The 17,956-nt window shown below is 34.6% G+C and overlaps 2 protein-coding genes across 3 annotated transcripts; both read left to right on the top strand.

The window, feature by feature from the left end:
* Window positions 1-8,328: 8,328 nt before the first annotated feature.
* LOC140963493 (uncharacterized) lies at window positions 8,329-9,257 on the top strand. The gene is made up of 2 exons (XM_073422839.1): window positions 8,329-8,476; window positions 8,554-9,257. Exons 1-2 carry the CDS (start codon window positions 8,405-8,407, stop codon window positions 8,956-8,958), a joined length of 477 nt encoding a protein of 158 aa, XP_073278940.1. The 5' UTR covers window positions 8,329-8,404; the 3' UTR covers window positions 8,959-9,257.
* Window positions 9,258-13,914: 4,657 nt separating this feature from the next.
* Window positions 13,915-15,769, top strand: LOC140963489 (stress-response A/B barrel domain-containing protein UP3). 2 transcript variants are annotated; one of them, XM_073422835.1, is made up of 2 exons: window positions 13,915-14,764; window positions 15,537-15,769. In XM_073422835.1, the coding sequence occupies exon 1, from the start codon at window positions 13,973-13,975 to the stop codon at window positions 14,738-14,740; it is 768 nt and encodes a 255-aa protein (XP_073278936.1). In that variant the 5' UTR covers window positions 13,915-13,972; the 3' UTR covers window positions 14,741-14,764; window positions 15,537-15,769. The 2 variants fall into 2 exon arrangements, with proteins under 2 accessions (XP_073278936.1, XP_073278934.1); XM_073422833.1 differs by having other exon boundaries at window positions 15,530-15,769.
* Window positions 15,770-17,956: the final 2,187 nt, after the last annotated feature.

Here is a 17,956-nt window from a genome sequence, read left to right as displayed (position 1 = left end):
TTCCATAGCATTGCATGTAACAAAACATTGTCATCAACCAGGTCTATAACATGCTTGACTTCAAAACGATCAATGTATTTTCTTGCTGTTGCTGCTTGAGCACGAGAAGGAGCAGCACCACTACTACTTATCCTCTGCAAATCATGAATTTTGAACCATGTTGACATCACTTTCGTCAAGACATATTCCTCCATCGTTTTTTTTCAACTCTTCTAAATAAGGACTTAATTGCTCAGTAACTTGAATATGCGTACTGTTGCATGCATCAGAATTACTTGAATCCGACATATTGAACTGTTATTATCTCACATTTTATCTCTATCGTCTTTTTTATAGATATATGACATTGAATGTTGAAGAAGCTAAAGAGTCTCGAGTCAACCGAAGCGTTTTTCTCATTTACCCAGGCTTCTTATTTATCAGTTTTTCAATATCAACTGATATCAGTTTGTCATTTATTACTTAATGCTTAACTGATTTCAGTTCATAGTCAAGTGATATAAGTTAGTCTTTCATCATTTCATCTGTTTAAAGTTCGCAATTCATATATATAACAACCGATGAAGTTTATCATTTGCAGAAAAGAGAAAAACAAAGTTAAGCTCATATAAATACTTCATTCAACCATAAACGTTTGCACGGATTACATCATCATATTTTTCCTCTACAACAATTATCCACATTTCAACCAAGCGGATAAAGGTGCGGTAGATGTCTTGTCAAAGCTCTGAGAAACAGCTATGCGCTTAAGGATTTTCAGTTCTTTTCGAAGCATTAGCTGATAGATATGACCATCCTTAAAGACGTCCACCCACACAGCTATGTTCAAGTGCTACCGCAATTTTTTCATCTCTGCCACCAGTTCAGGAGTGGTAGCCTCCCCAGTATTGTACAGGAACTCAATCTTCTGTAACTTTTCTCAGTAGTGAAGACTCTTATAGAAGACTTCATTTTCTATAACAGCCTTCCTGGCCTCCAGAGCAAACGGCGAAGCACTCGAGCTACTCGTATCTGCCATTCTTTTTGTCTTGAATATTTTCACCAATATGACTGAAACTAACCGTGTTACTTCTATTTATAGCCGAAATTCATGGAAGCTGAAGGGCCGTCAACGTTTCAGCAAACGATAATCTTTCTGACCCTTAAATTTATTTTATATCGTCACTTTAATTATTCTATGCACCGATTAAGGGGGAATATCAGTTTTTGAAAATGTTAACTGAAAGGATAATTGTTTGTGAATTCTTAACTGAAATGAATCAGTTTCCCAACTGATTGTTCAGCTGGATATTTTACAAATCTTCTCACATAAGTTAACAAATTTTATTATATTCCAAATCAACTGACGTGACTGCAGTTTCATAACGTGGCCTATTTTAAACCGCTCACTTTTGCACACACGCTTACAGCACACATACACATATTTTTATTCAAAATTTTTTTTGGACTGACACGTGTCCCGAATTTTAACAGTCACGAACACATGTACTATGCCCGCCTCAATTCAGTTTTCTTTCTTACGCATACAATCAGTACCTAAGAGCATGCTAATTTCAAAGCTTATCTTTTACGAATTTCAGATCATTTTATCTTTCGAAATGGCAAATCAAATCCCAGCTCACGTGTTGAACGCTATGGCCATTGATTTTGACTCAGTTTTATCAGTTCAAGAAGCTGATGTTAAGAACGTCTTTCTGAAGATTGAATCTGCTGGTCTCAGGATGTTTTTGGGACAATCTTCGCAGGAGATATACCCTAAGGAAGTAAATGAATTTTATCTGAAGGGGTTTGTCACTACTGATGGAACTATCTCTGTAACTGTCAATAATCAGCTGTTGATCTTATCTGAAGAGACCTTCGGAGAAATTTTCTCTTTGCCAACTGATGGGTACGTTCGCTTCTCTGAAGTCAAAACATCTGACATTGAAGAAATGCAATCTTTGCTGTCTGCTGATGGGCGGAAAATTAAAGTTTCCGATCCTAAGAAGGAACTGAAGCATGAGGTTCAGTTATTAGCCGACATTGTGGCGAATGGCATATTGGCTAAGGCCGGCTCTTATGCTGCTCTTACTCTTGAGAAATTTCAAGCAATGACCATCATCATGGGAGAGAAGAAAGCTAACTGGAGGCACACTATTTTCAATATTCTAAGGAATATGCTTCAATCTACCAAACAATTAAGAGGCTTTGCCATTCCAATCAGTTATCTTCTGAAACTAAAGGGATTGGTAGCTGACAATGCTGGAAAGTCATCAAAGTTCAAGGTCTTCACTGCCAAGAACATCTTGCCACCGAAGACCAAACTGGAAATTTCTCCCAAACAGTTTTTGAAAACCAAACAGGAGGTTGGGACGCAACCACCTACTCCAACACAAGTCGAGAAGGCCAAAACTTTGGCCCAACTGAAGACTGCAAAACGAAAACTGATTATCAGTGAATCAGATTCGGAGAAAACTCCTTCTCCTAAGCTTGTCAAGAGACCGAGGACGCAAAGAACTAAACCAATAACAGCGGTGAAATTCATTCCAACTGAGAGTTTGACTCAATCAGCTGCCCAACAGCCTATTCAGGCTATACCTTTGCAGGTTGTTCTACCTGATGATTCAGTTACTGAAGAAAAGACACCCGCCAAAGTAAGAGCTCCCTTGACTCATGTAAATCGCCCTACCATTTTGCTTCGGGCCAGATCTAAAGGCGTTATATTGAGGGAACCAGTGGACACCACTCACTACGGTTTGGATATTCCTCACATTCTCACTACTGAAAAAGGAAAAGGCAAGCTAGTTGAAGAGCCAAGGCCATCTAATGCCATCCAAACTCACATTGACCTGGTTTGGAAACAGGTCAATGCATTTGCCACCTCGAATCTGAAATCTTTTGATAGTTGGAAGAAGTTTAGGACTGATATTTTTTCCAAAGAGATGAAGCGCAAATCCCAACTGAAAAAGTTTATTAAACTTGAAGAGATTGTGTTGAAAATAGTCAAAGTTGCTACTATTGCCTAGGCATTGGAGAGGCAAAAATATTTCTTTGATCAGATTCGAGCCAAAAAGCTGACTAGAATGGTTGAAAAGCTGAAATCCAACTACAATCCCGTAGGACCAACTGCATATTATGATAAAGCTGTGTTCACCCAACTGGACACAGATCTTAGTGGCCTACAAATGGAAATCAGATTTTGGGAACAGGATCAGGAATTGGTTCTCCCTGAAAAATCTTCCAGTTCAAAAGCAAAAGAAGATACACTCTCCTCCCAGCAGAAAGAGTCATCTCCACAACCGATTGCTGAAAAACCTGTTCAGGATGTGCCACAATCATCTGCTGTGGAACATCAGATGTACTCTGAAGCTGAGCTGACTTTTGCCAACATTGATGAAATTATTCAAGCAGTGGCGAAAGAATCTCTTATGAGTGAACCCATTTCTGAAGAAGTTGATCACTCAACTGATCAAATCGCTCAAGAGGTTCCTATCTCAACAGAAGTACCAGTTCAGTCTGTTGTTTCTGAAATAGAGGATCAACAGTGGTGGCTAGCCCATCACCAAATAACAGATTGCTGAAAATATGGAGGTTGGGTTGATTACTGCTGAAAAAATTCCAACTGATGAGCCAGCTCAAGTCTCAACTGATTTTCAAGAAGATGCATTAGCTCATGATCAATCAACTGAAGATCCCTCAGTCTCTCCTAATCAGCAGGAAAGTATCTTTGCTGATCATCATCAATCTTCACCTCCTACAGTCCAAGTGGAAGTAACTGAAAAATATGTTCCAGCACAGACTGTTTCTGAAACGATAATATCTGATAAGACCATGGTGGTCTTTGATCAAGTGTCAACGGAACCAGGAACGTCTTGTCAGTCTCCGCCTTACTTTTCTACAGATCTTGATAAAGTTCTTGAAGAAATTAAGGACATTCAGCAGAATATGAATGAAATGATCAATCATGTATACAAGATTCAGCATACTCAATTAGAGCATTCTCTGAAACTGGAACATTCTGAAAAATTCAACTATCAGAAACTGACGACAATTCAAGATGCTTTAATATCTCTCTCGAACAGTGGATGATATTCAGAAGAACAGAGGTTAGGTTAAGAGTTTTTCAGTGACTCAAGACTCTATCAGCAAAAGAGTTGATGCTGTGGAGATACTCGTATCAAGAAAGATAGATGTACTTTAAATCGCTTTAACCTCTGCTGTTGAAAAAATATCCAACTCTGTCAACTTTCTATCAACAGATGTTCGAAAATTATCCTTGAAGATGGAGTTGTTTGACAAAAAGGGGGAAGAAATCAAAGAGATTCTAGAACAACAGAAGAAATCTTCTCGTTGAAGAAAAATCTCTACAAGTCTATCTTGTATTTGTGTGGATTATTATTCAGCTGATCAAGATCAACCTCTTATTTTATCTACAATGTTTTCAGATGATCAGTTATTATTTACTTATTTTGTCAAACACCATAAAGGGAGAAATTGTTGGAAACGAAATTCCGGCGTTTGACAAAATATAAACCAAACTCTAAATTCTGGAGTTTGACAAACTGATCAACCAACTGATACGCGCAATTATATTCAGCAACTGGACTTAACAACTGAAATCAGCAGATCTAATAAAAAAACTGATCAGTTGGAAACCGATCAGTTGATATATTCAGCCGTATGCTTCCTTCAACTAAACATGTCTCGGGAAAGAACATTCAACCGACAAAGAGACATAGCAGATTGCAACTGAATATGAAACGCCGCACTTCGATCAATACAGCTTAGAACAACGCATTTCGGCTAAAGCAATTAAGACGCCGCATTATAATAAATGAAGCAAACAATGCCCAAGGAATGATGAAGTGGTGGATACAAAGATTCAAACATATATCAAGTTACCATTGAAGGGAAGCTTATAAATATGACAGAAGAACAGCTGAAAAATATATACACAGATCACTCTACTCAAAGCTTGCTGTTACTCTGTCAAAATCTTAGCTCACCCTTACTTGATTTATTCGTGGCAGTCAAGGCTACAATTTGAGCTCACTAGCACATTGTAATAATCGTTAAATTCAATAGTGCTAAGATCAGTTACGCACTGATAACATTTTGTAATACTAAGAGTTTCAGCTTTTGACAGTGATAAGTCCAAACTGAAGTGGTCAGTATAAATCTAGTATTCGATCAAAGCTTTTTAGTGGAAATCCTATCCTTGAGATAGAAGGGGTGACGTAGGAGTAATTGAAATCTCCGAACATCCAGAAACAATCCTTGTGTATTTTATTTCAGTTTTGTATTCTATCTTTCAGTCAGTTAATTTTCACAACTACTTCAGTTTAACTGATTGTCATTGACCACCAAGATTCCGAGAATCAGTTTCTCACCATACTGAACTCAAAACTCGAAAAGATCAGTTTTAATTGTGAGTGTTTATTCAACCCCCCTTCTAAACACTCTTGTTACGTTAATCGATCCTATCATATAGAATCTATATTTTCAGGCCTCGAAATGAAACTCTTCAACCATACACCATGTAAAGTTGACTCAAAACAAGATACGAACTCAGCTTCCATAGTGGAAGTAACAGTCAATGTCTGCTTTGCACTCCTCCAAGATACAGCTCCACCAGCTAGCATAAAAATATATCATGAAGTAGATTTTCGTGAATCAATGCAGCCAGCGTATTCTGAATCAGAGTAGCCAATTACTTCCAAATTTTCAGTTCGTCTGAACATAAGCATATAATCTTTGGTCCTCTGAAGGTACCTCATTACTTTCTTTGCAGATTTCCAATGGTCTAAACCTGGATTACTCTGATATCTTCCCAACTTTCTTTGCTGGAATTTTTTTGATGAAGAAGACGTGAGAGAAGATGCTGAATGGTGGGGGTGGGCGGCTGAGTATGGAGGATTAGGTTTAGGCTTAGTTTAGTGGGTTTTTAAAATAGATAATTATGTACTAATGGGCCAAAAATAAAGATTAAATGATATAAAAGAAGTGTTGGGCCCATTAAGCACCAAATCAAGCCCGACCAGCATAAAAATGTTCCCGAAAAATATTTCGTTTAGGTATATTTTTGAAAATATTGCCCGAGCCTCCAAAAAGTCCTCCGACTCGCAAAATTTTGCGTACCGATTAAAAATATAATCATGCGGGTAAAAATATCCAATAAAGCCCAATTCTTGAAAAATACCTTTAAAACATCTTATATTAATTAATAAAAATTAATCGTGTAATAAAAATAATTTTCCTGAAAATTCTCCGGTCTCCGATCCTCGTTCGAGCGTGAAATGTATCTAGAAATCCTAATGCATGAACTGATAAAATTCATGAAATAAATCCCTATCATGCAATAATTATGCCTAAAATGCATGAAAATAATTAAACACAAATTAATAAAATAAACATGCATTTTATGCTTTAAAAGAATTTAATAAAATACCAAACTNCACCAGCTAGCATAAAAATATATCATGAAGTAGATTTTCGTGAATCAATGCAGCCAGCGTATTCTGAATCAGAGTAGCCAATTACTTCCAAATTTTCAGTTCGTCTGAACATAAGCATATAATCTTTGGTCCTCTGAAGGTACCTCATTACTTTCTTTGCAGATTTCCAATGGTCTAAACCTGGATTACTCTGATATCTTCCCAACTTTCTNTTTTAAAATTTCCGTCGCTACTAGCGACGGTTTATAACCGTCGCTAAATTTATAGGCGACAGTTTTTAAACGGTCGCTATGTTTAGCGACGGTTTTAAAACTGTCGATACATTTAGCGACGGAATGTCATAATCCGTCGCTAATCTTTTCGTTAAAATAAAAAAAATTTACTTTTATAATTTAATAAAATTTTTAAAAAAACTTACAATCTAATAACAATACTCGTGATTTTTAATAATATTTACAAAGTAAGTAAAAATCGAAACAAAAAAGTACACTAAATCGAAACTAAAATCTTAAAATCGTGAGAAAAATTCTGAGTGTTGTGAAGAAATGGGAAGGAAATGCGGATATTTATAGACTATTAGCGACGTTTGTATTTAAACCGTCGCTTTTTATAATAAACCGTCGCCGATGTAAAACCTTGCGACGGGTATAAGAAAACCGTCGCTAAATATAGCGACGATTAATGCTTAATTGTCGCTAAATTTGGCGACGGTTATTTTAAACTGTTGCTAGTTTTAAATCGGCGACGGTGTATTTAAAACAGTCGCCAATAGCGACGGGAGAAAAATAACCGTCGCGAAATTTAAATCGGCGACGGTTAAATAAACCGTCGCTAAATGATGGCGATTTTCCACGCTGTTAATAAAAATTTATTTTTTTTAAAAAAAATGATTTACTATTAACAGCGCACATAAACATGCACGCCGTTAATAATATTATTAACAGCGTGCCTTTATTGTGCGCTGCGAAAATTGCATAAGTTATTAACAGCTCACATATAACTGCACGCTGCGGATATTACTATCCGCAGCGTGCTTTTAATGCACGCTGTTAATACTGTCAAGTGCAATAATATTAACAGCGCACATATGGATGCACGCCGTTAAAAGTAATATTCGCAGCGTGCTTTTAATGCACGCTGTTGATGACGTGCTGCGGAAAATCATTTTTCTTGTAGTGAAAGAAATTTAATAATTTGCATGCACGTGGTTCACGTGGACTTTCAGCTTTTCGGGACGTTACAGAAAGTCTCAAAGACAAGAAAGATCAATTGAGACTCATGTTTACATCCGATGAATGGAGCAAAACAAATTTAAGGAGTAATGTGAAGGGGAAAGTTGCGGAAACCACTGTAACAAGTATATCTTTTTGGAATGGTGTTTCTTTGGCTTTGAATGTCTTCACCCTTTTAGTGAAAGTTTTACGTCTTTTTGACGGTCATAAGAAGCCCTCCATGGCATTCTTATTGGGTGCTCTTAAACAAGCCAAAGAAGACATTAAAAAGTCTTTCAAAAAAGAGGAAAATGACATCCCTATTTTGAAAATTATTGATGAGAAGTCTAAAGGTAGACTTGACAGTCCTTTGCATTATGCCGCTTATTTATTGAATCCGTTTTTTTACTTCAAATATTCAAGCATATCAAATGACACCAATGTCATGAATGAGTTTTTGAATTGTGTTGAGATAATTTTTGCCACTAACGAGGACATGAAATCTATCATTGCTAATGATGAATTGCTGAAGTACCAGAGTAAATCTGGAAACTTTGGAAGAAAAATGACGGTCGCGGCATATGAAAAGGTGGACGTCTACCATGACTTTGACCCGTGTAAATCTTTTTCCTTTATTTTTATTCATGTCAGTACATGTATTTTTTTTTACCCATCTTTGGTTTAATTATTCTTTCCTCTTTGCTTTTTTAAGTTGGATGGTGGTTCAATTATGGTGGTGACACTCCAAACTTACAAAAAATGGTAATGAGATTTCTCTCTTTGACAAGTAGTTCATCAGGGTGTGAAAGAAATTGGAGTCAATTTGAAGGTGTAAATATTGAGAACTAATTTATAAATTATGTTATCAATCATTTTTTTTTAACAATATAATGGTTTTAAATTTTTAGGTACATACTAAGAAGAGGAATAGGCTTGAGACATCAAGATTGAATGATCTTGCATATGTCAAATTCAATGCTAATCTTATGAAGAAGAAGAGTAAAAGAGAAATGGGTGGAGATTTGCTTCTATCCTCTCAAGCTAGTGAAGCTCAAGGTTGGCTTGTCGATGATGGTGATGAAGATGAGGTCGAGCCGGGTTCAGGACTTACTTGGAGAATGGTAGCGGAGGCCTCGGGGGCGGATGAAGTGCTACATCCAAGGAGGAGTGCAAGGAACATCCCCATTAGAGAACTTGACGAAGATTTAGATACATCGGAGGAAGAGAATGAAGAAAATGTTGATTTTGAGTCCGATGATGAGAGGATCATGGATGTAATAGATGGTGCATATGTAGATGATTTGGAAGATTAGTTATGTTTAGTCTACTACTTGTTCTAATGATGCATAATTGATTGAAACTTTGAAATTTAAACTTAATTTTTTGGTAAAAATAATTATATTACTTTGTCAGCATAATAGCATTAATATGATGATGAATTTTTATTAATTGCACATTATCTAGATGATATTATATTTTGTGCTTAAACATTATTTAATCGCACATTTTATATAAAAATGATTATATTGCATGATTATCTATAAAAAAAATTACTTAAAAAAAAATTCAATCGCCTAGGCGGCCGAGGCAGTAGGCGGTCACCGACCGCCCCACCACCGCCTCCCGCCATTTACAACCTTGATGTTCATTAAGGGTTTTAAGCACACTCCCGAAAAATATTTCGTGTTGGAAAGATCTTGAAAAATTAACCGAACCCTCAAAAAGTCTCCCGATTCGATAAAATTTGCGTACCATATAAAAATAAAATCATGCGGGTAAAAATACCCCATAAAATCTCATTTTTGAAAAATAACCTTAAAAACCCTTATATTAATTAATAAAAATTAATCATGTAATAAAATAATTTTCCTGAAATTTCTCCGGTCTCTGTTTCTCGTTCAGCGCGAAATGCAACTTAAAAATCATAGTGCATGAACTTTTAAAATTTCATGAAATGAATCCTATCATGCAATAATTATCCCTAAAATGCATAAAAATAGTTAAACACATAATTAACTAAATAAACATGCATTTAATGCTTTAAAACAATTTAATAAAATACCAAAAAAATTTAATAACTTGCACGCATGTGGGTCCCATGGACTTTCAAATTTTCGGGATGTTACATATTATTATTTAGTTAAATTACACCGAATTAAAATATTTTTGGTTATTTCTACACATAAATTAACGATGGTAAATTGTTTTTGGGTTGTACTTGTGAATACACTTTTTGGGTCATCTTTTAATTTTTATGTACTTGACTCATGTTTATGAATGATTTTGGATGAAAGATTTTATTACTTGTAGCTAGACTATATTTTGGGTCAAAATTTTGACTTGTAGACCATTTTTGGATGAATAATTTAATGAATTTAATTCATTTTTAGCCGTAGATATATCGTGGTATTGTTGAATATTTGTACAATTTAAATAAAGTGAATATATTTTTTACTTAACTACTTTATTACAAAAATAAAGTTAAAATTAATTCATATACTTCAAAAAAATATTAAATTAAGGCATTGGTTAACAATAATTACTTTGTTAAATTAAACTGAAGTAAAATATTGTTTGTTATTTCTACACTATAAATAAATTGTGAAGTAATAATACAACAAATAATACTTTGACAAATACTAGCCAGAATTATTTCAGTACTTTATATTAATTAGAAAAAAGTATATAATATTATTTTAAATATGTAATATAATCTAGTAAGTTCAATTACGTATGATGTGCTGCTTTATTCAATCAATTTTATTAGTACAAATTAACGAATGTTGTGATATTTTAAATTTTAATTATAAGTTTAAATATATTTTTCTGGGATAATCAATTTTTTTTATAATCCAATTTGGATTAATGTAACCAAAAACCTTCCATATTTAAAATTTATAGATAGATTATAATCTTAAATTTTAAATGTATTTTTTGGTTAATTTGTACAATTCTATCTCGCCCAGGATACATAACCACCATGTTTCCATCCTGAATTCTACCTGATCAACAAACTTTCCTCGTATTATATATATATAGTCGTACGTACACAACATATATATATACGAAGTTGTTTTGTTTCCATCACAAAGTCTCTCTTCTTGTTTCGCTTTTCGTCCCGTCTTCTTCGATAGCTGCGTAAAGGAAATTAAACCAATTCTATTTTCTTGAAGAAGAATCAAAGGTACGTAAATAAATTTTATATGTATATGCGTGTGTATCTGTTTTAGTTAGGGTTTTTGCTTTTGGGTTTTGTGTTTTCTTGATATATATATATAATAATCATGTATTGTTAAGACCTTCTGCTCTTACGTTAATATTTCGATCTTGAACAACGATCAATTCTTAAGAGTTTCTTTTTGTTTTTGAATATCATATTTTACTTGTCCAATCAAACGATGAAATTCTTGATTTTTATTGGGATCTTTTGTTTGCGTACGTGCAGAAATATTAATACATACTAGAAGTTTAGTAGTAGTGATGTCGGCTTTCGTTCTTGTTGCCGGTGAGTATATTGAAGTAGATGATGCCATGATCGATGGGGCTTTGAATCTGATGACATTGAAATGCGGAAATAACTTGGATCAAGAAACAATAAGAAGATTCGAACAACTCAAGAGAATGGTAGCGGGAAAATCGAAAGACAAATCCCAGGGCATCAAACCAAGAATCAAGGTCACTGTTCCGAACAAATCGAGATGTGAAGGCAGCCCGAAACGAAAAATCCTGAAACTAGATCAACCTAAATCCACTTCAGGAGCCAAGCCCGGTCCATCGTCTTTGGCATTCGATATTCCATCAACCACTTCACGAGTCGAGCCCGGTCAATCGTCTTGGGCATTAGATCAATCTGCATCAACTTCAAGAGCCAGGACCGGTCCATCGTCTGGGGCATTAGATCAACCTGCATCAACTTCAACAGCCCGGCCCGGTCCATCGTCTAGGGCATTCGTTATTCAACCATCCACTTCACGAGTCGAGGCCGGTCCATCGTCTAGGGCATCAGAACAATCTGCATCAACTTCAAGCGCCAGGCTCGATCCATCATTGCCTCCTGGGATACAAGACTTGATAGGCCTGTGCAGCATGCCAATTCAAAAGAAAATCACCGCAAGTGATGTATCGCCCTCGCAATGCAGGCTAATGTTGCCGAGGGAACCGATGCAAAAACTTATCGAACACATAAAGCTGAAACCTAATGAGGACATCAAGCGAGGGATACCGGTGACGGTCTACGGCCCAGATGGAAGGGAATACGCCATGAACTTCATAGTGTGGGTAAAAAAATCCTACGTCATCAACACCAGAAGCTGGATTCAATTCTGCCAAGATTAACAGCTCCGTAAATTGATAAACATGGCGACGTTGACGATTCGGATGTTTCGCCATAGGCAAACAGGTGATCTCTGTTTCGCCATAACTATGTAGCTCTAGAGTTTGCAAGCCTTTATCAAAGGTGATTATGAATTAAGTTTCGAAAACAAATTGCACTTTAGTGATTTCAATTCAATTATACATTAAGTTTCAGAAATTCTGATATTTTTTCAGTGAATCTATACATTTTCTATTGGGCCATTTTTAGTTTCAATATATATGTTTTCCAGAATTCGTATTTTAAAATGTATTTAGAAAACACATCTCTTTTGAATCTGACTTCATGCATGTTTAATTCATATTATGGTAATTATTTGTAGTAATAATGTATATATCATCGTTACTATATTTTTAATTATCAATCTATGATTAGAATAAGAGATAATTGATTTTGATCGTTTTATGAAAATAGTCACCATTATTTTATTTTAATTCATATTATGGTTCTAACACACCTATAGGTTATAACTTACGTCCACCACATCCTATATGTTACCACTTTCTTAAAATTACAAAACCATAAAATAATGTTTTATCATATTTTATATTTATGATTCATAAAAAATATTGATTCATATCTAATAATAACAAAATATAAAATTAAATTAATCGAAAAAATTTATACAATACAACATTATTTATGAATATAAATGAATTTTACTTACTCAAAAGTTAAATCATTTTAATTTATGAAAACGACAAATGAATTATCCAATTCATTGAAATCAAAATTTCAATTTTTTATGTCAATTAAACATATTAATGAACAATATTTTTATAAGTTCAAAATAAAATTTTGTTAAAAGAACAATCAAAATAATGAGTAATCTTTTATAAAAAAAATTTAATCATTATTGAAAATTTAATCAACATCACTTCACATTCCATTGGCTATGGTATCTCTCAATGTATTAGCATTTGCTCGTTGTTGTTTTTGAGTATCAAATAAAAATAACTGATCAAAGTTGTCACCTTCATAAACTGGTGCCGATGAAGTCAATTGAGCTTCATTATCTGGTTCAATTTGAAATTCATCAAATCGACACTTCTTTCGAAGAAAATTATGTAATCTAGCACAAGCCAATACAAGCTCTGTTTGGGTCGTATATGAAAATTGAGGAGTCATCTTGAATATTTTGAACTGTGATTTAAATATATCAAATATCATGTGCAAGAATTTTGAGTTATAATCAAAATTAAAATATAGATTAACTAAAATTATAGAAAATAATTAAACATCAAATGTTATATAATAATTAATAAAAAAATTAAATTTTATTTATTAAAAATTATTATTATTTTTAATATTAGGTCAATAAAATATTATAATTTTTTTAATTATGTAGTGTAATAATTTTTTTAAAATTTTAATAAATATAATTTTAAAATTTATGAAGTTTTGTGAATGAAACTCCAAAAATAAAATGAACGATGTTAATAATTTTGATTTTAAACTATTGTTAGCAATAAAAAAATATGTTTTTAAAAAGTACAAATAAAAAGATAAATAAATAGATGAGAAAAGAATAAAAATTTTAGTATTTGTACTGAGTATGTGAGTTTGAAAGATTTCTCAATTAAATGTATATCCAAATCTCTAGGTTGAATCAAAAAAAAATTTTGATATTTTATTGTTGTACCTTATGCTATAATTTTTGTACTTAATAGAATTTTATGGAGCCATTAAAAGTCTATTGACATTTTTAATATTTATAGATTTTTGTAGAGTTTTTAAAAGTAAAATTTGAATACCAGGTGACTTTAAAAAATTTTACAAAAATTTACATTGAATAACATTTCACTTTTATAAACTATATAAAAATTTAATTTAAATATCTCTATATTTTTAAATTACATAAAAATAATTAAAAAACTAAAACTAATACATCCATTAGACGTGATGACGGGGAACGCGAAGAAAAATAACAGAGCTCTGAAACCCTCAGTGAGCCTATGTTTTGTGTAAGAGCAGTGGTAGCCGCCCGCACGCCGCCCTTCTTCTCCGCCGCGCCATTCAATTCCCACTCCCGATCCTCCGTCAGAATGTCGTCATCCACCTCCGATTCAACCCAAATCATTGAGCACATAGTGCTTTTCAAGGTCAAGCCCGCCGCCGAACCTGCCGCAGTCAACGCCATGATCAGTAATCTCAACGGCCTGATATCCCTCGACCCGGTTCTGCACTTTTCCGCCGGCCCGATTTCCAGGTCCCGGTCCAGCTCCCTCTCCTTCACCCACTTGCTGCACTCCCGATACAGATCGAAGACCGACCTATCTTCCTACTCCGACCACCCGACCCACCTCAGCGTCGTCGGTAACTACGTCAAGCCTGTGGTGGATGACGTCATGGCCGTGGATTGGGTTGCTGAGGATTTCTCCGGCCCGATTACGGCGCCTCCCGGGTCGGCCCTGCGGCTGACTCTTTTGAAGTTGAAGGAAGACGCGGGTGAGAGGGGGAAGAATGAGGTTTTGAAGGTTCTGAGGGGGATAAAAGAGAAATTTCCTTCAATTGAGCAGCTGACTGTTGGAGAAAATTTCTCCCCGGGAAGGAACAAGGGGTTCTCCATATGTTCAATTGGTGTTTTCAAGGGGATGGAGGAGTTGGAGAGGTTGGATTCAGAGTCGGAGAGGGCGAACGAGGAGAAAGATAAGGTTAGGGAGTTTCTTGATGAGGTTCTTGTACTGGATTTCGCAGCCTCGGTTCAATCTGCCAACCTTTAGGGATGGTGCTTTCTTCCAGCTTTGGTAAAACTCAAGCACCTTACTGTGTTTGCTCGTTTATGATTGTTTAATTTAATTCTCGTTGGTTCGGTTTCTTTGGCTTACATTTCGGTAGAATGGATTGGTAATGGTGTTTGTGGTGAAATATTTGGATTTGAAGATAGAAGAAATGTGCAAATGTGAAAAGTTGATGACTTTGGTGATTGAAACTTATGTGTGACTTCTTGGTCTTTTTTTGTACCAAAGGAGGTTGTTTCACTTCACATATTTGATAGATCATTCATTTCATCAAAGGATAGTAACTCTAAGGTTAAGTAGAGGAAACAAACAAGTTTCTTTTGTTCTCAGATTATATTTATACCAATATTCTCTTTGAAATTTGAAATTTCATTGAAAGGAAGAGTGATTGGATGAAGTGAAACAGTAACATAGATAGATAATCATGCCTAGCTTTGAGTTCTGACCTTTAGTAACATATATGTCTTTGTATACATTCAGCTAAGTCCAGCCAATAATGCAAACACAGACCACATAACAATTCTAGCAAAATGCACAGTTATTAGCCCCGCAAGGTTTATCAAGATATACATTAAGGCCACCATTTTTAAGATTATCAGACATCAATATTTGTTCTAAAATCTAAGTTTCAACTGTTAGGACCCAATAAACTAATAGAATTGAAGAGCAAAATTATCCTAAAAAGTCTAATAATGCGAAGCATGTTGATTCCTAATTATCTATTTATATTTACTTAAAAACCTGACTTTTTTAATTAAAAAAAAAAAAAAGTATTCAGGCACATTATTTGGATCAAGCGGATGAGCCATCGAGACTTGCAGTATTTCGAAGGCTGAATTTGGTTGTTTTTTTCCTTTAGACGACTGTTGTAACAGAAGAAGGATGTCATACTACGTTGTATGGTTTTGTAAGCAATAAAATGCGCAGCATTGATTTGTAAACAGATGGAAATGCTACCGCTTGTGAAAATTGTTTACTTTGGAATAAACTGGTTTTTATATTGTTTGCGAATTTTCTGGATTTTTTATTTTTTAAATAGGTGCGAGAATTCCCAATCTAAACTTTAGAACTATCTAAATACCATGCCTTTTCGATATAAACTAAAAACTTTGAAACATTTGGTAAATGATGATAATGGAATTCTATTCGGAACTTATATAAACTGACGAAGCCTAGTCAAGAATAATTTACTGTAATTCTTTTTTTAAAAAAAAAAAATTACTGTAAAAGAGAAATAATAAAAATGAAATACAAATTTCTTCATTTCTTTTCCAAGCTGTCCCCAACTCGAATCTGGAAATTTATCAAATACGATTGATGGTTCAAAAAACGCAAAAACTATCGTCAATAGATCAGAGAAGTCTCAAAGAGCTTATCAGATCAGTGATGATCAATTACCAGAGCTTCAAGAGATCATCAGATGAGGTTATATAATTCTGAAAAGTGAAGTCTTCAAGATGAGAGAAGTTAATTGAATAAATAGTTAAGGACTCAAACACTTGGAACTTCTCTAAAAGTGTTCAAATATCAGAAGAATCAGATCAAATAAAGCTATACCTGATAGTTTGCCGAGCTTATATGTGGGGACTCGGNTCAAATAAAGCTATACCTGATAGTTTGCCGAGCTTATATGTGGGGATTCGGACGCTAATTCATTTCGTTAATCGTTATTAATATCAAATACACAATTACGTAATGTGGGACATAAAATTTTTTTTTTTAAAATGCAATGCGGAAACGTAATGTACATATAAATATAAAAGTACAAGTCCTGTACTAAATACATTTACTAGGTTCAACGACATATCAGTGCTGAATCCTAATCTACTTCTGAGCCCGGATCTCCACGCTAACTAGTCCTGACTCGTTCTCTTCTTGATCTCGATCATGTCCCACCTGTTGTCATGCACACATATAAACAAGACAACAGCCGGATAACTCCGGTGAGAATTACATTCCCAGTATAAACCATGTATACATGCAATCATACAGACAATATAAAAGCATATAACAGGCATTCATAACATGTATCAAAATCAGAAACATGAATCAAATATTCATCGCATGTATCGAAATCCTGAACATGAATCAATATCAATAATAAATCATATTCTAAAGATGTACCATAATCAGGAACATAATTCAATATCAAGCAATGAATCACTCTCCGTGATTCTCAGACTCAGACTCGACTCAGTCCTAATCTAGGGATCCCGATCAGAATGAGAACATACACCCACCTACACTCCCGATCGGGGTGGTGGTACGTTCTTATTCACAGACTTTGGCCCTTTCCATATCGAACATCAGTAATAGAAGCAACTCCAATTCTATCCACTTCGATATGACCAAACGTCCGATGTCCTGACCTATCCGTCAAAGACTATGACACTTCCGCCATATTCCTATCCTGTGACAATGTGCAATGTGCCAGTGACGATTCTATCACTATCAGGCACTTAGGTCACAAGATGACTCATCTACTACTCGTCTAAAATCAATAGAACAAGCATATCAATTCATAAATTGCAAATATCAATGCAATAAAATAAAGTATGTGATTTAGAGAAACTCAAGTCAAATCTAGCTCGAGTTGTGCAATCCCGAATCGACATTAATTTATACCTTTCTCTTCTCGGTCTGACGAAGACGAAGTCTCGAATTCAACTCTGTCCATACCCAATCTGGTAATGACAATCGAATAGGCACAATATCAATATATAACTCAATTCAATATCTGTTCTGATCAATACTCAAATCAAAACACAATTTGATCAATATCAACGATACAATGGTACAATCTCAATCAATCGTGAATCTGATCAATATCAATCTACTGATGTTTCGACGGCATAACACTACAATCTCGATAACTCCGTCAATATCAACATCACAGATATACTACCAGAACTCATAATCAATATCGGTATAATTCATATTCTCAACAATAATAGATCATACTCTCAATTCTGTACAATCTCTATCATAACAGTTCTGAAAATCATAACAATTACAGACACAATCCGTTCTTCGATCTGACTTCAATTATACGATGTCTACTGTATCAGAAACACCATATATGATTCTTATTCAATTCTGACAATATCATAATTTCAAATCATATCCAAACGTAACAAAACTTACGTCCAGTTGTAGCCTCTGCTGATAGAAACACAGTACCGAAGTCGGATTCAAAAC

Source organism: Primulina huaijiensis, chromosome 17 (assembly GCF_012295235.1).
Source record: "Primulina huaijiensis isolate GDHJ02 chromosome 17, ASM1229523v2, whole genome shotgun sequence".
Lineage (NCBI taxonomy): Eukaryota > Viridiplantae > Streptophyta > Magnoliopsida > Lamiales > Gesneriaceae > Primulina > Primulina huaijiensis.
The sequence above is the reverse complement of the archived record's forward strand: the minus strand, read 5'-3'. Positions and strand labels throughout refer to the sequence as shown.